The sequence below is a fragment of the Haliaeetus albicilla genome, chromosome 27 (genome assembly GCF_947461875.1).
Source record: "Haliaeetus albicilla chromosome 27, bHalAlb1.1, whole genome shotgun sequence".
Taxonomy (NCBI): Eukaryota; Metazoa; Chordata; class Aves; order Accipitriformes; family Accipitridae; genus Haliaeetus; species Haliaeetus albicilla.
In genome coordinates, this window is record NC_091509.1 from 6,261,610 (window position 1) to 6,285,398 (window position 23,789).

Consider the following 23,789-nt stretch of genomic DNA (forward strand, 5'->3'; position numbering starts at 1 on the left):
TCTTCTGTTGGTTTACATTTTGTAGTTGTGAAACAGAGATTGCCACATGAAAAAGTGCTAAAAGTAGCACTAGGCATCGAGTCAGTGGCTCAAACAAGATTTAAGAACAAATAGAAGCAGGAAAACAGTTTAATTGCTTGAATTTTGATGAAGACGGTACAAACAAGGAACCATTAGAGAGCCTTTAGCCATCATCTAATAACAGAGATTAATAAAAAGCAGCTGGGAGAGCAGTAAGAAAATACGTTATCTTTAATTTTATGAAGCCTGTTAGAGCAGGCAGATTTGTGCCACAGGTTGTCCCGTATTTGAGCAATTTGCTGCATGTCTGCTCTAAACATTCCCCATTGCTGTGAATTTTACTCATGGGAATATTTAGCAATGTTCACACATTGTTATTTTACTATCAAATTAACAATGTCTCATATCTTCAACAGATTTCAAAATGCAAATTGAAGGTGGAGAAAGCATCAAATCTTATGCAAACATGTATGTACTTTCATACGGAACTTGGCAATTTCTATAGGAACACGGTGGTGCGTCGAGCTGAGAATCCTGCTCTCATGGTTGGGTTGCTTTGGGAAGTACTAACTCCTTCCCATCTATGACATTTGCTCTCTGTTTGCTTTGCAGTGAGAAAATAAAAGCTTTTATCTGAAAAAAGGAACAGAAGTTGCTCAGACTGAAGACTAGTGGGGGAGATACAGAGAGTTTTGGTGGTGGGAAGCATATAGGGGGGTTAGAAAAACTATAGAGAAGAAAGCTTTCTTTTTTCCTTTCTGTTAACTTATTTATTTATTTTTATTTTATTTTTCTGTTCTTTGATAACACTACACTTAAACCAAAATCTGAAATGATATAATTTCACTACAGTTTTCTAAACTTTTTAGATGCTTTCTCATAAAACCACCTGAGAGCATTTTCTGGGAATTAGAAATAATTAAACAACAGAATTTTTGCACAGACTGAAACCTAATGGTCATATTTCTGTAGATCCTTTTAATATAACTCAGCATGATAGAGCATTAATTCCTGAAAAGAACCAACTGCAATGTACTTTTTTGTTAATCAAATGAACATAACAGATTGGTTATTAAAAAGCAGTTCAAAATTAAGATTCCCAGAAAGATGTCAAAGTATTTAATGTATACATTTAAACATCTGGCTAAAAAACCAAACCAAACCAAACCAAACCTCCAAACCAAACCACATGCATCCTCCCCTCCCCCTCAAAACCAAACGAACCCCAACCACCTAGAGAGAACAAACATCAAACCAGCTATCCAGAAACCCAATTTGGGCCTGCAGCCCCCTTAGGAATTTGGAAATTTGAATTGAATCTGCCTAATATATGAAGAAAATACTATTCTATAAACCAACCTATACTATCCTATGAAGAAACCACTGAATGGAAAGGCTGCTGGTCCAGCAGGATCCACCAGTACTAATTTCCTCAAATAAATTTAGATGTTAAACATTAAGAAGTTACTATCATCTGAACCAAACTTGACTGAAGTTTAACTTCCATGTCACCCAAAGCCAGCTATGCTGCTGTGGTTCTGCGTCTCAAGGAGCAATCTGCGTAGCTCCTCAGAATAAAACTGCCATGACAAAGAGCTGTGAAACAGTACCAGTTGCTTTGTGACAGCAGGATGTTAATGGAAATTGTTCAAAAAAAAAAAAAAAAAAAAAAAAAAAAGAAAAAGAAACAAGACTCTCTAATGCATTTGTGTTTCTGGTATGATCTCAGAGGAACTGAAGAATGAAGAATGTGGAATCTTTCCAGCTGTCAACAATAAAAAAAGAAAAGAAAGAAGAAAGATATTTAGAACAATTGCTCTGTGGATGGGAAACAAGTGAAGAAATAACTTTTGTGGCTATCTATATACTTCTGGATGATGATTTCTAGTGATTTCTATTACATAACTTTTTTTTCTGTAAATGATTTGGAAGAAATGGCTATGCTATGTGTGTAGATGGACTGGGCTTTAGTTGCTGACAGTACACTTTTAAAAGTTTGGTTTCTAGCCAGTCTCTTGAGTCTTTTCCTCAGATTAGTTTTACAAGTACAGTCCCTCACCAGCCTTTCTGCATTACCAGAACCACCAATTCTCAGTCTGTTCATACACATTGGTCTCCATAATCTCATCATGCTTTCAAGTCAGTCTCAAATCAGAAACTCAGCCTTGGAAATTTTCCTCCTTTTCTTCAAGGTGGTCTGGTTTTGTCTGCACCCTCTTCTCCAGCTGTGTAGGGCACTTGCAAGTATAACTGACTGTCCTTACTATGTCTACTAAGTTCATGGATTTTAGAATAAATAGCTATTCTTTAACTGGATTCTCCCTAGTGCCTGCCTCAGACCACAAGTAGACAAACTACTCATGAATATCTAATTAAATTTTGCTACATTTTTAGCTGAAAAAGATAGAGGAGAAAGATAGAAGAGATTTGGAAAATGCAGAAACAGTAATTATTTCATTTTTGAAATGCTGAACCATTTCATTTGGAAGATTTTTTTGCATTTTTCATTTTGAGCATTTGCATCTGTTGGTGTTTGGGGTTTTTTTTTCCACACTGAACAAAAGTTAAACAAAAAGGTTGAAACTTAAAATGGAAAAAAACCCAACCCACATTTTGCTTTAGATTGAAGTAATTCATATTGCTCTTCCTAACCAAATTTGCAAATTGAAAAAGTCCAAATTTCTTCTTTCATTCCACATAAGCCTTACCAACTGCCTTGTTTGTTTGTTTGTTTTGTTTGGCCTCCATGTTACTCCCTTTTGGTTTTGTAGCAAGTTTTCAGCTACACTGGAAGTGAAGGTGCCAGGAGTTGATGAAACTTGCATCACAGGGCCACTAAGGATTTATATGCACTCCCAAACCATCCCAGTCCCAATCCTCATTCTCAGCATTTGATAGAATAATTCAAAGCCACCATTTACTACTTGAGTCCTAACTCCCCAAACTCCCTTCTCTTGACCTCATAAATTATGTTTTCAGAAACCCTGAGTGCACAAACTTACAAAGATTTTACACCTTTTCATGTTTGCTAGTCCCTATAACTGACAGATTTGTGTCAAGTGAAACAATTATCTACCTGTTTGTAGGAACAAATATTAACAAACATGCTCAAACACTGTCTTTTGTTAGGGAGAACATTTCACACTTCATTACATAACTGAGGAGTTAGCCTGGTGTTTGGTGTGCAAAATTCCCACCGATTCCAGTAGAAGAAGTGATCTGTGAAACCCAAAATAATTACCATGGCCTATACATTACAGACTTACTTAATTCAGTGTGCAATATTGAAGTCCAGATTTCTGAGGTCTCCCCAAATCATGTAAATTTGCAGTTGGGACTTCCCATTTCATTACATACTAACAACTGTCCCCCAGGTTTGTAGATTCAAGACCAAGAAGGGTCTTTCAAAATAACAAGGTCATAAATCTTTTTCTTAGGGAGTACTAAGACAATACTGAACTTTCCTGTTATTGCAAATGGAATTTTTGGGGCATGGTAGTTCACAGTAAGCCAGTCCCTTCTTTGGCAGATTTTTAAAGATCTAGCAGCATAGTAAGAGTCCCTAGCTTTTAGGGTTTTGGTGTATATATAGGCTTCTATACCCACACATTGCTTTTTATCATTTATAAAAGGTCATTCTCATTTTCTACAGTGTTCTAGTTACTGCTCCTAAATTAACAGAGCACCAAGGACAAGAAGCCTTCTCAAAACAATACAACTTCTGCACTATGTTGCCAATTCTCTTTCCTTTTGATTTACTAGGGGTTTTTTTTCAGATACAGGATACGCAAGATAAGCACCAGCTATCACTACAATCATAAAGATGCTGTTATGCTTCTGCTTGTATGTATGCATTTATTTATTTATTTCACAAATCGTTAGACCTGACCTGAATAAAAGGAGAGAAAAGCTCAATTGCTGAAAATCACACTGTTACAGCCCTATGATATCCAACACAAATGCATTAAATGGAAAGGAACTATTGTAAAGGAGCCACGTCAGGCAATACCTTGGTGGGACGAGGCAGGGACCGAAGAAGAGCTGAATGACAAATAGCACCCTACATAGACGAAAAAGGTCACCGCAATAAAAGCAACCTAGGGAACTGGGAGCAAGTACAGCATTGCTACAGACTGGAAGAAAACACAGAATCCAAACAAATGGAACAGAGTGAGAGATGAAATTTCATTCACATGTGAACGCCAGAGATTGAGCTGTGGAAACATTTGGGGAGCTGACAAAATGGAACAGGATTCCCTCTATGCCTTGACGTCAAGTTATCTGAAAAAGTAAGCATTTACTCAGGCCAGTAATTAACTTTTACAAACATTCAAAGCCCTCAGCTTTTCTGTGTAAGAATCTGGCAGAAAAATAAATTACGTATATTTGTAATGTAATAAAGAAGGCAATACTGTTTTGTTGGTTAGCTTATGTGAGAAAAAATAACCTCTCATCTGTAGTTTTAGTAGGTAATTATTACAAACAATAGGAATTACAAACAACAAAAGAACCGGTCAGTTCAAGACTTGCACTGAAACTCCTTCAGAGCGAATCTTTAGATCGCTAAATCTTTAGAGCAGCGTAGTACCAGCTATACGCAGGCAGTATCCGGGCAGACATGATGCAAGTGAACAGCATCACCACAGACAGTACCAAGTTGAAATGCCATGCTCAGCTCTGAACGCATCCCACAACACCAAAGCCTCTGAACGTTTGCTTGGCCTCCCAACATAAACCCCATGGTGTGCACCTCCATCATGCTCCCTCTATGGGAAATATTTGTAAACCTGCATCAAAATAAAGCAGCTGTTTAATGGAGGAACCATATACTTCTGTTACATTTCCACTGTAACAGTGGCTGCACAAGGTTACTGAAGTTGAAATTGTAAGAAAGACAAAATCCTGGTCCACAAAAGCATGCATCAGCAAAACCCAGCAGAAGATGCAGTGATGCTAACCAAGGAGTCCTCTTTACAATATGCCTTAATGTATTTGAGGAATTGGATTAGGGAGTAACAGGAGAGCATATTTTGCATGGATGAGCTGTATTTTCAGTGGACAGCTTCATCTGTAAAGCTATATGTGCAAACCCTTTTAGTGTACATACTCTGAGGGCAACAGGGCTATTGAAGGTAAACAGAAAGGGAAAAATATTCAGAGTAAAATGACAGAGTTCAGGTTTCTTTCTGCTTATGCTGAAGGGAAATAAAAGACATGCATGAGAGAACTCTCAGGCAGAGTCATGCATGAATGGTGAAAAAAAATATAGCAGTGAGAATAATTAATAACCACTGGGCAGTTTCTCCAGCAATGTGGTGAGTTCTCCATCTCCTGTACTTTTTAGAACAAGATTGAACATCTTCTAAAGGAAAAAAAGTCCTAATTTCTATTGATTGAATCATGCTTTATATGAAAATAAACTCAGTTTCTAGAGATGATAATGTGATCAATAGATCTCATACATTTACAGATTTGCCTGATAAGATGCTAATATTTACAAGCATATTAGAAATAGTTATTATTATATATGTAACACTATTCAAGTAATTCTATAATCAGGAATAATAATTAAGCAGTAGATAAACACACAATTTATCATTTAAATAAAGCAGAAGTGTATGGCTTTGTTCTATCAAAATCAGAAAATCCATAAGACAAGATATTGACTCAGAGAAAAAGTATCTCCTTGCCTTCAAGTGTTCATAACAGCACTTATTTGGATTTATAGGGAGAAAGAATGAAATTATTAAACTTTTTAATACAAAAGCAAGCAACCAAACAACCCAAAGAACTCCCTGTGTACAAATACTGCAAAGAATTCTGAAAAAATTAAAATCCTAAATTTTAGGTTCTCGATTTTATAGTCCATGAAGCACACATGGCTTACATATGCTTGTCTCCTCACTTTGAATTAGCTACCAAATTCTGTTGGTGACAGTTAAAAACATGAAGTGTTTTCTGAATGTTGCCTTTCCACATAAACAGCAGCAGAATCCACTACGGAAGTTGTTAGGACTACATCATTGCCAATGAAAAAGGAGATGTAGTTCAGAAGATTAAAAACTCTGTATCAAAAGACAAAATTATTAGAAAGCCTGAGAAATTCTTTCCACACAGCACAACTTACAGCTGAGACCATTAGCAAGAACAATTTTAGGCTTTTCTACACACAAAGGAAAAACACACAAACAGCATCTGGACTTAGCATATGAAAGGAGAAAAAAAAGCAAGCAAGCAAGCATTTTTCTGCTTATAATTGTAATGTCCACAGTGCCTTTCAGTTTTCAAGCAAGGTACCAAGACTAGGCACCCATTTTCTTGGCACAACAGCATAGAGCAAAAATATCCACTCTTTAAGTTTCAAAAGCATGACATTTATTGGTGATCTCCAACTAGCTCCTAGGAGATAAAACAAGGATTGGTAAAGAGAAAAAACAAGGCCTGACTGGCCATAGTAACTAAGTTGTTTCACAACCATTATGGTAGATATCGGAAAACAGCAGAGTAACATGCTGGAGAAATGGAACCTTGGAAAGTTAGCACCGCAGCTACTTTGCTGTGCTGCTTTTATTGCTATAGAGGTTTCCAGTTCAACACATTTACAAGCCTTGAACTAAAATGATGTAAAAGCAGCTAAGAAAAAAAACCATGTGAGCTTAAGAAAAATACTGAAAAAACAGAATTAGAATCTGTTCTCAATTCTATAGTTTTTTGTAATGCATTATCGTTTTTATTACCATAGAACCTTCTGTTTGAGATTTGTTTGTCTGTTACGATTATGAATTTATAAATTAATAAATACAATGTTTCTGCAATGTCTTAATATCTGGAATCACATCTTCTGGCTGAAATTCAGACATCTGCTGGCATCATCAACATATGCTACACAGATTAGCAGCAGCAATAATATCAGTAATAGTTGCAGCAACATGGAGCTAATACTTAAGAAAAAGTACACCCTTCAGTTTCAATGGGAAAACATAGTCCATGGTGTTCCCTCAATTTCTAATTCCAGTCCAAAGCTCTAAAATTAGACCTAGTGCTCAAGAATGTGACTGGCCATTAAGGATTTAGAGAATTTAAGTATTAAAAACAAATTGGGGGAAAAAAAATCTATTCAAAGACCTTGCTGCTAAATAGGTGCACTGTTTAAAACAATATGTGTGGAAAGAGACTATTGCTTAAAACCTCAAAGCTAGGCCAGTCTTCATAGCATAAACACTAGAAACCAACAGGTTTTAGTTTCTGCTCAATCTTATCTACTCTAATGGAGGAATCTTTATTGGACTTTGTCATCTGCTGAAGAGAAGTCTTTAAGAAATATAGGGTGGTTTATGCTCTTCAGCTACATTAAGGATAGAATACTTCAAATTAGCATTGCTTTCTTCTACTTCTGGGGCCAACCGTGGGTGCCAAGGTAGATAAAGCCTGTAGCACTGAAATTCTCAATAATAATAATAACAACAACAGACCCAGAAACAAACATACATAATTTACTCTTAATTTGGAAATAGAAATTAAAATGATCAATCCACACTCTTTTGCACTGTTGTAAAATGCCATCAGAAAAAAGTTGCTTATGGTATTTCCCTGTGAACATATTAAATAGGAAGTACTGTTCCTCACCAAAATTGTATATACAGATGTAATACAGTGCTGCCTTTCAGAGGCAGATATTAGAAAGTACATAAAATAATTTAGAAAAACCAGCCCTGGAACCTTAACTGATTTTAACTGTTGCTGATCCAAGCGTAACTTAGCAAAGTCTAAAATGAAATATTCTGAAAGAGGTTCAGAAAGAGATGCCACTGAAATCTTAACAAATGTATACAGCAGTTAGGACAGAAAAGTAAAGGTGTAGAAGGCCAAAACTTTTCTTTCTGATTACTGTTCCTCCCTACGTAATCTCAGAAGTCATGCACAGAGACCAAAATAAACAAAACCAAAAGTAAACAAACACCTGAGCAACAACAAAAGCAAACCAACACCCCTTCTCCCTGCCCCAATTGCAATATTGACAAGGAGAGGAAGATTTCAATTCCAATGAAACAATTTAGAACAAGGACTTCCAAATGTGTGGGGGGGAATAAATCTTTCTGCAAAATAAAAAATAAATATTGATCAAGCATTCTATGCTCATTTTCTGTGCAATTGTGTGGGCAAGACCTCTACCACCTGCAATGACAGTAAATGAGCAAGACAAGTTTGATGGCACCATACTGTGGGGAATGAGAAAGAATGCCCACGGACTTCGAGTCACCATGAGAAAGTTACTTTGAATCTGAGCAGAATTACATCTCACCATTTTAATAGTCAACACTGGGAAACTACAAAACTTTGAGAGTGTAGAGTGTGGACTGGAGTGATCTGTACTTTCTGTTGGGGCTGCACAAGGAGCTAACACAAACCTACTCACTAAGTCCTGGCCAGCCTGGTGCCGTATAAAGAACCTGTAGGTCTTCCACACCTCTAAAAGCTACTAACTGCTGAAGTTGTTACAGTGGAGGGTTTTGAGTATTTCCAAGGATGCCAACCTTACGGCCTTTCTAGGCAAACTCTTCCAGTGCTTGATCTCCTCCATGGTAAAAAAAAGTTTCTTCTTATGTTTAAACTGAATTTTCTATATTTCGACTTAAGGCCATTGCCTCTTTTCTGTCAGTGGGCACCACTGAGAAGAGCCTGTCTCCCTTGTCATTACTCTGCCCCATTGGGATAAGATCCCCCTGAGCCTCTTCTTCTCCAGGCTGAACAGTCCCATCTCTCAGCCTCTCCTGGTATCTTAGATGTGGCCTTTCACTGGACACGCTCCAGTAAGTCCATGTCTCTCTTGTACTGGGGAGCCCAGCACTGCACCCAGCACTCCAAATGTGCCTCACCAGTGCCAAGCAGAGGAGAAGGATCACCTCCCTTGACCCGATGGCAGCGCTTGCCTACTGCAGCCCCGGGTGCTGCTGGCCACCTTCGCCCCAGGGCATGTTGCTGGCTCATGGTCCAGCTGTCGTCCCCCAGGATCCCCAGGTGCACTTCTGCATAGCTGTTTCCCAGCTGGTCAGCCCCAGCACATACTGGTACAGGGGGTTATTCCTCCCCGGGTGCAGGAATTTGTATTTGCCTTGGTTGAAGTCCATGAGATTGCTGTCAAAATGTGTAATGCTCTGCATCGAGCTTGGTTAATTGTGGAACAGTTCATCCAGCAACCCAGCAACTGGATATCATGCTGGGACAGTTATGCATGCCTAGGTTTCTTATCTACAGTTTAAACCCATGTCTTTCTGGCAATAAGATGAAGGTGCTACCTACTGAGATACCCAAACTCTTTTATTTAGTCTCTTAAGGAAGCCAAAGTCAATCCTTTATGAAGAAGAAGGAAAAAAAAAAAAAAAAAAGAGCTATGGATCCTAGATTTTTGTTGTTGCTACTTTATTTTCTACCATTTAAGTTGGCAGATACAGAAACCACTTTCTCCATTCAGTAGGGAGTAATACCTAATCATCTGAAGGAGATGTAATTATTTTTCTATAGGATTCATTTATTTCTTAAAGATTACTATCTTCTGTATAGGTTTGCATTACAGACTAGAAACTGGAAATATCTGTTTACTTGATGCCAGACTGTAGAGGGTTATAAACCATACACTTCCAAGCACTCCCAGTAGAAGATCTCAAATAAGGCCTCTAGCTACAGTGCATTAATGAAAGTTCTGGCTGCTTTCAGAAAAAAAAGATTTTTACATACTGGATTAAACTGCTTTAGGTAGTGGTAGTAATTATACATTAATAATAATTAAATCTTATAGACAGGTAATATATTTTGAATGGAGGAGATCCTTCTAGATATTTATACTGGATATAATGAATATTGATATTTTTCATATTACCACCACATAATTACCACAAACTAGGGTCATAAGCATAAGGAGTCTTATTCTTTTTTTCAATTCTAACTCACAGACAACATTAAACAACAAGAATTATTTCATTCAAGACACCCTATTTCTCCATTCCTCTCTCCCTGCTGCCAGTAACTGCTTGTGAAAAAAATCAAAGCAAACCCTGTCTTCTAAGCAGCATCCAAACTACTCTGTGGGCAAATATTGTTACATTGAGCCAAATACTTTGTATTACTGTCTCTGAGCCAAGAAGACATGTTAAGGCTGAAAAAACAGGCATGACCTCTCTTCCAGTTAAACTTCAGTAACTTCTTGGGAATCATGACAATATCTAATCCACAGTTTAGAATTTTCCCAAGATCAAAATATTCCAAAAATCATTCTGCATCTACTTTCTCATTGTTAGAATGGTTGAAGATGATGAATGTATCCAATTAAGGATCTGTTATATCAAAAACTATTGTGTGAGTAGGTATATCCTAGGTGTTTTACGTTGAAAAACAAACAAACAGGTTTTTTTGGGGGGGATTCCAGAGTTTGGTTTAATAGGACTAAATCTTACATAAAAAAATAAAGGCAAAAGTGCTGGCAACAAAAACCCTTATCTTTTTTTCCATGTAAGATTGGAAAACAGCCTGTTATATTGTATTACGATTGAAGCCATTAAAATGGCATTCCAACGAGATGAGTCACCTTATATTACCAGAAAGAAAATACATACAATGTATACAGGAAGAAGAAATAAGCCTATTCCTACTGTTAGCTGTAAGAAACCGTCCTGGAAAATGGTGTGGCAGGAACTGACCTTCTTTTAAAAGGGCGGGGGCGGGGGCGGGGATCCACTAACTTTTCATGGATAAAAGGTCTCATTTCCTTCTATAATATTTGTGTTTTTCAAAATACTATCAGCAGGTGCACCAGTTTTCAAAAACCTCTTGTCCTTCATCACATATAATTGTGCTGCATATTATATTAAGAAGTACAAGCAGAGGAATGTAAGTGATGGGAGTTCAATTAAAAACAGCATAATATCTGTTGCATAGAAAATGATTCTGCAACTGAAATCAGGTTCTAATGAAAGAAAAAAGGAATAAATTTTCACATATTTTTAATTACATAGAATTTCCTCAAACATGATTTTTAATAATATATTCCATTAGGTTAACATCATATTTAAAGAAAGTGCATTTTCTGATTTCATTTTAAGTCTGATTTTGAGCAATTATTGTGTCATTGTTCTGCAGCAGAAAGGTTGAATTCATTTACTGTGTGGTTATGCTAGTTATGATTGATGTCGCTTCTCCAAATGATAAACCAATCACCCCGATGATGTAATGTCATTTTAAGAGTGCTATAATCACATTTCTCTCAAACTGGAAGCTCTGATGAGTTCTAACAAAGATTTATTGTAGATTAAAGGCCTTCATAATATCAACAATAGATTGCTCATTTGATGGAAGATTTGATTAGGTAATTTTTTTAGGCAAATGAGTTTTCCAGATATATCAAGAATGGCTATTGTGAAGGGCACAGGGCAGTACATGTGGATGACTATCACCTCATATCCAAGAAGACTCATCTTAAACTTGTTGAGGAGCTATTCTGTAATTGTAGAGGTTGAAGCAAGCATAAGTGTACAATCAGACAAACAAGAGGACACTCATATAATGTAATCAGTATGAGATTTCTCCAAATATTTCATCTTCAGCATGTACTTTGAAGACTGTGATAGAAATGTTTAAAGAACCACCTAGAAAGTGCTAGCAAATATTTATTAATGATCAAAGATTACCTGGAATCTAAGTCTTAAATCTAAGTATCTTCAAATCTTCCTTTTTAACGCAATCCCAAATTTAAACAAAACATTTAAATTTGTTTACTCTCTCCCAAATGTCTGGATCTATGTTCTTAAGTTTCCATAGGAACTAAAATAGATTTTTTAAAATATTAAAAAAAATTAAAAAATAAAAATCAAAGCATGGTCTATGTTTCCATATCATGTAGATGGTAAAAGCTGCCCTGAAAATCTTTCAAGAAAAAGGATGAGCCACAAAAAACCAGGTGAGCTTTTCCAATTTAAGGTATATGTCACTATCTGTGGTGTTTTCTTATTAACTCTCTAAAGGAAGCATTGTGAGAACTACAGAAAAAAATTACATCACTAGAAAACGCTTAGTAATTTCCAGAGGATGTATTAAGTCCAGAAGAGCTCAGTGGTGATCAAACAATTATGCATGTGTCTATGGTAAAAAAAAAATCCAAACCAAAACAAACAAGGACCGCTGTTTCTTATATGCCGAAAATTAAAAGTCATTATATATTTTATGACTGTTCATTAAAGAAGGAAATGGACTATTTGGGCGAAAAAATATTAAAACTTAGAATGAACAAATCAGCCATTCATAAACAAATCAAAGCATATCTGAGCATGCCAAAAAGGTTCCTTGGGTCAGTCCCCAATCACAAGTGTAAAACACAAAGCTTTTAAGGATATAAAGAAACATTTATTATTATTTAAAATGAAACATAAAGAGCTAGAGTTCTTCCATCAAATTTTCAGATGTTGTTTTACTGCACCTTCCTTCATCTGGCTTCATAAGAAAAGCCATGCTGGTTCACTCAGTCTCCAATGGTGACTATAAATACCGAGTACCAAGTATTCAAGTATCCTCCAAGTCTCTTTTTTTTAGTTTACATTCCCTGACCTTGATTTTCTTCAACTTAGCAACCCTCATTGCATCTCTCTCCCATTTACTTTTCCCATTCCCCTTTAAACCCTTGTAAATTGTTTGATCCACCACTTCCTTTAGACAATGTTCTCTCTTTTGTTCTTTATTCCTTTCTTCAGGTGTCGACATTCACCTGTTCCTGAGCTCTGAGATGACGCTTGCACGCCCCCCAACAACTCACTCCTGATTGGTAATGGTCCGTCACTAACCAGTGTACCAGAGCTGCTTTTTCTATGAATACCACTTTATGTTTCTCTGCCCTGAATTTCCTCTGCCATTTTATTGCTCTCTTAATTGGTCTCACAAGGTCCTTTTGTGATTCTTCGCAGCCCGATCTTGTCCTTAGCACCCTGCCATCAGCTACCTTTCTTACCCCACAGCTCACCATCTTCTCCAAGTATCTTCATGTCCCAGGAAAATTCATTGGGGAGCTCCAACTTCTGCTTACCGTCTTTCAAATAACTACTTACCATGCAGGGACCTTCCCTCTTACCCTATGTTAGTTTAGTCTCCTTAAAAGCATCTAGTGACAAATTTTTCTGAGACCCTTTTGAAAATACAAAGACCCTTCATCAACTAGATCACCCTTATTCAGAAATGGCTGACTCCTTCAAAGAACTCTTAAATGTTTCTAAGGCAGGACTACCCTTTACAGAAGTACACTGACTCATCAAAGACAGATCATGTCCACTTTTTTTTTTTTTAATTTCTATGGTTTCTACTGAGTTGCCCATTACAGATTTTGAGGTGTGCAGCTCCCCAGATGCCCCTGAACCTCTAAAAAAAACCAAACCAAAACAAAAAAACAACCTAAAAACTGGTATCATATTTTCCACCCTCAAACCTCAAGTACCAAGGAAGCATGCTCAATCTCTGAATTATTATTTCTTTGTGTAATTATATTTTAACATAACTGAATGGATCAAAGGGTTAAAGGATAATTCAGGATAGAAGGAACCCCAGGAGGATCCTAGTCCAGCCTCCTGCCAAGCAAGGGCAGCTCTGAGGTCAGACCAAGTGGCTCAGGAATTTAACCAACCTGTTCTTGAAAAGCACCAAGGACAGAGACTGCACAGGGTCTCTGGGAAACCTGTTCTAATCCAATGCTGAGGGCAAAAGTTTCACCTTATAGCCACTCCGAATCTTATGTTTCGACTTCTGTTCATTGTCTCATCCTCCCCCCATGCACCACCAGCCACTATGTAAAGGGCATCGTTCAAGTGTACTGTATGCACCCACAAAGGCCAAAAGTTCTACACCACCTAGTATCTCCAATATTGTTCAGATCTGTATTGTTACAGGGAACAGCGACCTTGAGCAGATTGGAAACTGCATATAAGATATAAACTTATAGTGTTTAGTTAAACAGGCAGGAACTGCACAGCAGATATCTATGTTAACAAAAAAAAAAAAAAAAAGGAAAAAAAATAAGGAGCTATAACAGCCTTCTTTTGTTTTGCTTGTATTTCTAAAAAAGGATTGCATCTTCATTCCTCAATTTTTGGCTGTCAAAATGAAAAGTCAGCATCTGTTAATAAAAAAAAAAAAAAAAGAAAAAAGAAAAGAAAGAAAACGCTAAGCACTACAGATTATATGACTGATAGCAGAGCTGCAAATGTTTTAAAACAGTGGCCTGAAAGACAAGAATTAATTTGCTGAAAAATAGCAGTATCTTAGTTAAAAGTGACATTGGGAGTATAGAATCAGACAGATTCTGGAACAAGAACAGACACAGAATGGCAGAAGCAACACACGTTTTTAGATACAGAACCTCATCACCTACATGAGGTATTGGACTAGCGTATGAGGAACAAAGAACCATTGTGCGTACCCCTCTCTCTTACAAGATGCATTAAGGAGCAGGAAACCTACTTCGAAAAATAAAAACTCTCTGATGACAAGAACTCAATAATATTTTTTACAGTACTTATAACACTCCTAAACCTAGAAAGCTCTCTGTAGTAAGATGAAGGAAAAACATATATGATGTATGGTATTTCCAGAAAAGCTTCCATGAAATAAAACCGTAAGATTTTTGTTTGCCTCATTTCCATAGATGCTCTCAATTTTGTGGTGATGCAAGAACACATTTGCAAAAAAAAAAAAAAAAAAAAGCATAAAACCGGCACAAACACATCACAAACAAACTCCATATGTTTGCAATTTTCTTACCACTGCTGGAAGCCTGCTGTGGCCCTGAACACGCTCTTAGCAGATATGAATTAGGAGAGAACTCCTCATCAGGATTGGTGTCCATGATTTGATGGGACGTATTGCTGTCTAGCAATGGCATCTGGCAGCTAACTGGTGGAGGATTATGAGAACTGGGCAGCTGAGCAGATGGGAGAAGGCTAGACGAGGATGTAGGTGGAATGGGACGACCTGGGAAAGAGGACACAGGGATCAAAGATCAGCAATGAATGTAACGAAAAAACCCAAACAGCCAAGTAATTGCAGTGTAACTCTCCATCGCTACATATGGTTACTGCTGCGCAGAGCCACACGATCTCTCCACTAGTACGAACTTGTCCCTTTGTATCATTTTCAAGGCATTGTGAGCTGCTATGTTGTGAACTCATTCCAAAAATCTCTCCGCAGCATCAGCTTGTAACTCCTCAGATGAACAGACGCTGGGTGGATGAGAGGAACTGCACACCGCTGGATGGGAAGCGCTCTGTTCTGCGTGGGCACTGACACACACAGCAGCCAAACGCTGCGAGGCCCCAAGCTGCATTCTCAGATGCTGCAAAATGCAAGTGCATCAGCTATGTATTTTACCAGAATTTTCACAGAAACAGGTTTTTTGGCTAAATAAGACCAATGAGAAAGGGGACTATAAGGAATTGATTCCTGGGATTACAACACATGTCTGTAATCATCTCTTAAAATAATGGTGGTGTCCTGATTTTTTTTTTTTTTTTTTTTTAAACCAGGGAAATTGCTCCAGTACAGGAATCTATTAGAGGCATGTAACAAGAACCATATGAAGGCAATGTCCAAGCTAAGGTTCCTCCTGTATTGTTGTAGATCTTTCCAAAACCCATGGACAGATGAGGCAGGAAGCATAGGGGACAGCAGGACTGAAAGGGAATTACTCCATTTGTAGGGACGGGCTAACCTGGAATATGGGTTGGAAACTCTTAAGCTTTTCTGTCCTTTCACTCTCATTTCTTTTGGCACTGGTGCTGTAGGGGCAGAGTTTCCCACCTAGCTCACCAGACAGATTAATTTCAACTCTGAAACCCAGTCCTTAATGTGTAGGATATACCTCAGTCCACTGTAACAATGTATTTTTGGTCAGCTAAACCAGTGGCACTAAGTCAACAAAAAAAGCCATTCATACTTATTTATTCTTTGCTTTTGTGAACTTTCCTCTCATAACTTTATATCAATCCATTCCATCAAATGCACACAGATGAAGACAGGTTTTGGGGGTTTTTTTTGCATTGCCTATTAGAATATGACCAGTTATAGGGATGAGTGGAAGAAGAGAAACATGCATTCTGATCTCTGCAAGTTTATCTAGTGCATTGGAGAAATTGTTCATGAATAATTTATACATAGGAAAATATGACCTCTGCGATACTGCCAAAGTCTGTGAGGCACAGAGAGATCTGCTGCGTGCTAGCTACAAATGTTAAAACGCAGCAAAACTACACAAAATGGCGATCCTTAGTTCCATTGTTCTTAAAGGAACAGTAGCAGAGCAAATACACACTGGCTTCCTCATTAGTTACATCTTCATTTTGGGGCTCAAGAACCCCTCACTTTATACAAATTATGTTAAGATTTATACCACTAGCTAATCTTCTGGAGTCACATATCAAATTCCAACAGAGGGAAAAAAAAAAAAAAAAAGAAAAATTAAATAATTCTGGATTTGGGGAACAGCAATCAACCAAAGATACCCACAGATACTAAAAAAAACCCCAAAACCAAAGCCCCCCACCTTTCACTGCATGGTACCAGCAAGCAGCATGAGCTACTTTCTTACCTTCAAAAAGTTGGGAACAAAATAAGTACCTGGAGATAGGCAAGTAACTCTTATGCTTATTTTTTATTATATTTTTAGCACTGGATAAATTGATGATAAGACTAAATGACCAAGTTATCATATGATAGAAATGGGTTTAAGCTACTCCATAGTAACCCCCATTTGCCGTCTTTTATGCTAAAGAAAATTCAATATGCATTGAATATTTTCATTGTGGACTTGCATTTATGAGGAAATAATTCTAATATTGATGATAGGAATAATTACCATTATTATTTATGATTATGCTATTCTTATGAAATACTACAGTGAATATCCTAGACATTCAAGGGAAGTGATTGAGCAAAACCAGTTTCTAATTATTTCTTTGCAATGTGTTGGAAACAAGCAGAGAGGCTGAGGTTTGACACACCTCAGACAGGAATGTGACACTGTGCCCATTGTGTGCATTTAATTTTCACATATTCTGGCTCTGCTTCAACATCATGAAGTTAAAAGAAGAAGCTTTATAAATTCAAAATCTGCATTTATTGTATCACCTGGAAATATATTAGTGCATTATAAAAATGTTGGACGTGTGAGGTTATGAGATGAAGGGAAAAAGATGTTTCCTTCTGTGTAAATTGCATATGGTATTTCAGAGAAATTTAAGTACCTTTTTGCAGAATACATTGAGAGAAACAAAAAAAACAAGAATTATTTTGCCAGGAAAGCTAATCACATTGTTACCTTCATGAAATAATACAGCCCAAGTCCCTGAAGACACGGTAAAATGTCTAATTACTACAGCTCTGTTCGTAGCTTAGAGGAAACAGAAGGTATCAAGTTAAAACGTTGCATTATTTTGGGGGGAAGTTGGCTCTTGAGGAAGATTTGTTCATAAGCACATGTTAATTGAAAAACATAGATGTCTGTGAGCCACAGAACCTATTGCCAATCCGTCCTGTGGTTAGATTTCCTAATAAGCTGCCAAATTTGATTAAAACTTTTCTTGTGGTTGGGGCATTCCTGATCTTTCTGTCAAGTTGATTTTTGGCATCTACTAAACACTAAACTCCCACTACAACCCTTCCCTCTACAGCAGTGGGGATCTAGTAGAGCGTCTTCTCTCTATATGGCTCTCCACCCCCAGCCCCTGAAACACACAGAATATCTTAAGACACCCAACCTTTTGTAAAATTTGGTGGGAAGTGAGTTGAAAAATTACTGAAGAGGAACAGAAAGAGACACTATTAAGCTTTGTTCCCTTAGGAAATGAATCTAAAGGGTAACTGTCTGCAGCACCACAGTCAAGAGAATGATTGTGAAACTACTGAAGAGAATTGAACATATGCAGTTAGGCTATAAAGAATATGATAAATGCAATTTATTTGTTACTATATACTCTTAAGTTAGAAATAATGGGTTAGAAATAAAGCTTCTGTGAATAAGTTTTTTATCTAGTTGTGTATTGACAGAAACCCTACGTAATGGATACTTACTTCTATTGACAGCAATAATATAATTGTGTAACATACCCAAAGAAACATAAGATGGATACAAATGCTAGAAAGGGAAACCAAAGTCTTAAAGCTGATATATTACAATTTCAATAGTAAAAGTTAATAGTAGTTCTTCTTCCAATATCTGTTCATATGCATGTTCCTACTGCATATACTCATGCATGGTGAAGACTCATACAGATACTGAACAGTATTTGTAAGGCATTTTTCAAAAAAAGCAAGCAGTCAAGAACAAAAAACCCTTCCCCCCTCATTACTTTCTCCTGTCATTTGACTTATCTTACTCCTTAGAATGAAGGAAGAAACTTAGTAACTTTCCTTCTGGAGGGCATTCTGATTTGGTAGCTTTGGGCTTCCATGCCACACAGGACCTCATTCTGCAAGGGCTTTTTTATTCTCTTATCACTTATATTCCTTTTTTTCCCTCTAAGTTTATATAGCAGACAGCATAGACTTATTATTTCTTTTTTTTTCCCCCTTTATTTTTTTTTTCTTCCCAGCTTCACATCTTTCTTCATCATCCCAGGAACTTATATGAAACTATTCCTCAATTACTGCTATACTTTAAGCCCCTAAGGCTTAAAATCTGCTGTAGAATCTACATTCAAAAATTGGGCCACACTTGTAGCTGGTAATGATGCCACAGCTCTGCAACCATCCTCAGGAAGACATCCACAAAAGCTGAGGATGCAGATCAGACATCGGTGTGAGGAAATCCTTTAATCTCCTTGTTAAGGACAGCTTCGCAGCCAGACAGAGATTGAAGAAGGCACAAGCTTATCAACGTGAGCCTGCCATGTGTGGTCATGGTATAACATGGCAATGGGGTGACGGAGAAGACTGCCTCAAGCCCAGACACTTATAAGATAGCTAAGAAGAGTTATGTTCATCTTACTCACAATAACACATTTGGGAAAGAGGCACTTTGGTTGCTCTTAGCCTAAAAGACCAAAACCCAACACCAGGGGAAAAAGGGGAAGGCGGGGGGGGGGAGGAACAACCCCCCCAAAAAACTGCCTGCAATTGCTAATTGCTCCTAGCATTAATATACATAAATAAGAGACACAATCAAGAGGAGAAGCAAGCTGCTTATAATTTACTGAAGGATTTTTGAGATGCATTTTCCATACTCTCCCTTCTTGCTGCTCCTGCAAAGGACCTATGGCATTTTGTGGCTGAATAAAGCCCCTATGTGTGTGAAACCCTGGCCTCTATATTCCACCATGGTGCATAATAGGAAGCAGGGAACAACCATGAACCCCCCCCGCCCCCAGAATTTAAGAATTTTGACACGTGAGCAGTTACTGTGTAAATATGCATTACAAAAATACATCTTGAAGAGCTGTTAAGTAACCTTTCAGCTAACTGCAATATAGTATAGTATTACTACCTAACAACATGTAAAAACATAATTGTATATGTATTTACAGAAATATTTCTATATTTAAATATATTTACCCACACATGTTTAGACAGATATACATAATATCCAGAAAAGAACATTATTTTAAGAGGTCTAACGGCTCCTTAAGTAGCCATTTTACCATTAACTTTGTTGGGGAAGATCACAACCTGTACGTTGCCATCCCCAACTCCTAAGTTATCCATTTCAATGTAAAACTGATGTCATTAGAAAATAGTTGAATCCCAGGGGCAGTAAATACAGATCTCAAAGCTTATTGTACCTGCAAAAGAATTCTCAAGCTTTTCCCATCATGAGAGTCTCACTTCTAAGTTTAGCACGTGTAGCAAAAATCTGTGTAGATTGTTCAACCCCATGCATTTTCAGCATGTCACACTGAGAATTTCACATACCTAAATGGTGTATCTTCATTGATAAATTGCATTTATGAGGCATCTTCCTATGTGTAGAGGCTTTTCTAAGCAAAGTCAAGTTTCAATAGCTTTAAACACCTTGCAATCTTCATAATCAAGGTTATAACTATTTTGTACTTCTCTAAGTTGGCTACCTGCTATTCATGAAGAAAATGAACATAAACGATCTATAATAACTACAGTTAGTCACATAGATTACTATCAATAAAGTCACTTCAGTCTTTGTTCTATGGCTCTGGTCATAAGGACCAGGACTCACATAGAAAAGATACACACAAGCAAAAACTCACTGTGCAATCCTCAATGCATTAGATTGCAGAAAGAAGGGAAACTTTAAGATAATTGTTTTTTTGGGGGGGTTGTTGTTGTTTTTCTTTAAACAATGGTTTGGAAGATTTAGTAACATTCACTTTAAGGTAACTGTTTTGTTCTTTTTTTAAACAACTGTTTGGAAGATGTAGTAATATTCAAGTATTAATGCAGGAAGCTAGGGAAGTAAAAAGTGAAAGGAGATGAGTTGTTTCTCCATAACTGATGCCATCGGAACAGAAACTGTGAAACACTTAATTGGCAATTAAGATTTTGACATTTACTGATTGAAGCTGATATTCATGTTACACCAATACAAAGTATAGTACCCTATATAAAGTAATCCCATAAAATTATGTTAGTGACTTAAATGACGGACAGTATCATTAACAGCAGTTGCTCTGTTGCTCATATTTACTAAAACTGTAGAAGGAAGGCTATCTAGTAACGGCATTGCCTGGACATTAACTAGAGATGATAAAAGAGAAGGATCAGATATCCTCCTCCTTTGCTTTCTTACTTCGGGAAACAGCTGGAAAGCCGAACGGGATCTATACAAGGAACACAGGCAGGACCCTGCTATCAGGGGTAACACTCCCCTTGCCCCCCCAGCACACAACACATTCTCACTACATTTCCAAGCCAGCCTGACTGAAGCACCTACATTGTCAGCAATGTTAAGTTCACTTTAAAGAGTGAGAAATGTTGCTAAATGTGTCAGGAAACAACTAGATAAAATAAGATGCATGTTTTTGCAGTGCAAAGCACCATAAATTAAGCAGGCAGCTGATGAAGGTGAAACTTTCCAGAGGTATAGCACATTCAGCAGACTCTCCTATTCCTCCCCAGAATAATTGCTTTCTGCAAGAAGAAAACCTGTCCTTCAAATATGTGTGCAAAGCACATCTTGCCAATGGGCTGGGCACTCTCAAGCAGAGTCATATTTAGCAAATTAAATATATATTGTCATAACTGGCATAAGGAATAGAAATATTTTGTAGTTGATGAAATTACTACAGTTCACTGGCAACAGGAAAAATCACCCGTTTTCTGTATAGTAACAGCATCTATTATTATTATAGCTAAAATGGCATTTGTACTTCGGCCTACTGGAGGCCAGCATGAAGCCCCAGCAGGCAAAGCTTTTCTCAAGGGGGAAAGTAATTTTCCCCCAGAGCTAAGTGGCCTTTAGTACCAGCTCTCAGCAGAAAGACAAGACACACCACCTAACAGATACCTCATCTGGCAAGTAACCATGCTAATTTATCTGTAAAGAGGACTCAGTTAACCCTTTATTCATCAGACTGCATTTCAAGTTGACAAGACAAAACAAAAGCCCAAAGTGAAGTACGCAATAAAAAGAGGGAAAGAAGTCTAACAATTTGTGATCGTTTTCTTCAGCATCAAGTTGCTTTCTGTTGCCTGAACTCCTGTTGCATTTTTTCTCTAAGGCAAACAAGCTTCAAAACAGCAAAAAAAGAAAGATATGAATCAGGATTGGGATGACAGAGTTATCACTGCAGAAAGGTACTTCCAGTGCTTCTGAAGCTCCTATCTCTCCAAAAGCAGCAAATGAACAAAACAAGCCAAGCTAAGAAAAAGGTTTTCACAGAGTCTATTTCACAAGAGTCAAAGGAGAAAACAAGGTCTTTCTAAAAGCATGGGGCCGATATACCCCCACAGACCTGTTATTGATGTTTTTAGGTATTTCTCTGCATCAGAACAGATAGTCAGGGCAACTAAGGATGAAATTGATACCATCATGTCATACCAGGCAAAGACAGAAGGTGGCTTTGAAACAATCAAAAGAGAATGCCAAAAAAAGAGATCCAGACACAGCAGGTCATCACCTGTGATTTACATAACAATGAACCAGCAAAGACAAATCAGTACTATGGGTTCCTATCTTTCCCATTTAACAAAATGAATAACACCCTCCATGCCTTCCTCAGGTTTTTTCAAAATTTTTGTTATGTAAAAAAGCACAAAATCCAAGCAAGAGCATGAACAGAGTGAAGATAATAAATAAAAGTATGTAACTACAGTATAGGCGAGAATATGCCCCAAAATGCAATTTCTATCAATGTATAAAGAAAGATTTGTATCTTTTGTCAGTAGCTCCTCTGAGAGCAGAACTGCAGAGCCCTGCATGGCACACAGTGAGCCTGGTTATGCCATTTTCACCGACACACCGTAGATTCTGCTCTACCAAATAAGAAATGGTGGCACCATTTGTGCAGTCCAATAGCTATGTCTACAACTACATCTTTGTGGACTGCCTGTATGACAGGTTGGCTACCGTCCACTCTGCTCCCTGAAGCTACATTCCTTCAGATGGAGTTCACTTGGGCCCCTGAAGCCCTAAGACCTGTCATCTTTTTTTTTTTTTTTTTTTGGTGGGATTTTCATTTCAAGGGGGCTGAAATGTTGAAAGGCTTGTGTTGCAGTTCCCCAGAGCAGCAGGAACTGAGCGTCAGTGCTGCTGAGGCACAGCTCCATCACATCATCAATACATGAACTCCTGTTGCATTGAGGGTGAGTGAAAGCATTTATGTTGGCAAGATCTCCAAAGATCATACTGAAGCCAAACACATCCGGTCCCTCTCCTCTCAAGCAAGGAATGGAACTAACTCTTCTCTCAACCACACCCAGGTTTCCTACAGCCTTTCTGTGAAACATCAAAAAGCAAAATCAACTCTAAGGGGACCAAAGCCCTCAGGAAAAGGGCACTGAAGAATTTACACATACCTGCCAAAATCTCTACCTCCTTTATGAAAATATGAAAGACAGTAACATAGGATGATCTGACGCAGCATAAAATATAGTTCTGAAAGATTCTTAAATTCATATTGTACAAGCAAAATAGAGCAATTGTCTAGGAAACATAATTCTAGAAATCATGATCTTACCTGTGTAGGTATGGCATTTTAATAGTCTAGAAGTTAAAACACTGGTTAAATAAAATTATCCTAAAACTCAGGGTTATTTCTTCTTTGGTACATGTTATAATTTATATTTCCAAGCAATCCTACAGGGCAGGGTGGGGGGAGGGTATGTGTGCAGATAAATCAAGAAAATCCAAAGCAAAACAAAATAATCCTAGATTCTTTGTGACAGTAATGCATAAAGTCTCATTGGTTTAGCATTGTTGTAGTTCTAGTTAAATTTTGCCGGCAGGAGAAGAAATTGTTTATAAGGTATTATATGTGATAGAAAAACAGAAAAAAAAATATTAAAATGGCAACCAGTTTCTGCTACAAAAAAAAAAAAGAAAGAAAAAAATTCAGTGTTAACACATATTCATATTTAATATGTTCCTCTTCCCTGTCCTCTGAAGTAGAACCATTTACTGCACACCCAGGAATACAGTTTGAGAACTGCAGCTAATATTAAAGGGATGAATGAAGAAGAACCAGCAAGTCCTCGTCTCTATTTTTTTATTATGGATCCATTCTACAAGCTTGTTCAAGTTTTGTTATCTTCCTTAAACCATTTGACCTCTGTATGTG

At 37.5% G+C, this 23,789-nt stretch overlaps 1 protein-coding gene across 17 annotated transcripts in view; it reads right to left on the bottom strand.

The window, feature by feature from the left end:
- The window catches only part of TENM2 (teneurin transmembrane protein 2), an 848,782-nt gene that overhangs the window by 225,768 nt on the left and 599,225 nt on the right, over nt 1-23,789 (bottom strand). For 15 of the 17 annotated variants that reach the window (XM_069772607.1, XM_069772606.1, XM_069772615.1 and 12 more), the window contains one exon: nt 14,812-15,021. The exons of the other annotated variants lie outside the window; for them this stretch is intronic. In XM_069772607.1, the coding sequence (XP_069628708.1) occupies nt 14,812-15,021 (210 nt within the window). The remainder of the gene's footprint in view (nt 1-14,811; nt 15,022-23,789) is intronic. 17 annotated transcript variants of the gene reach the window in all.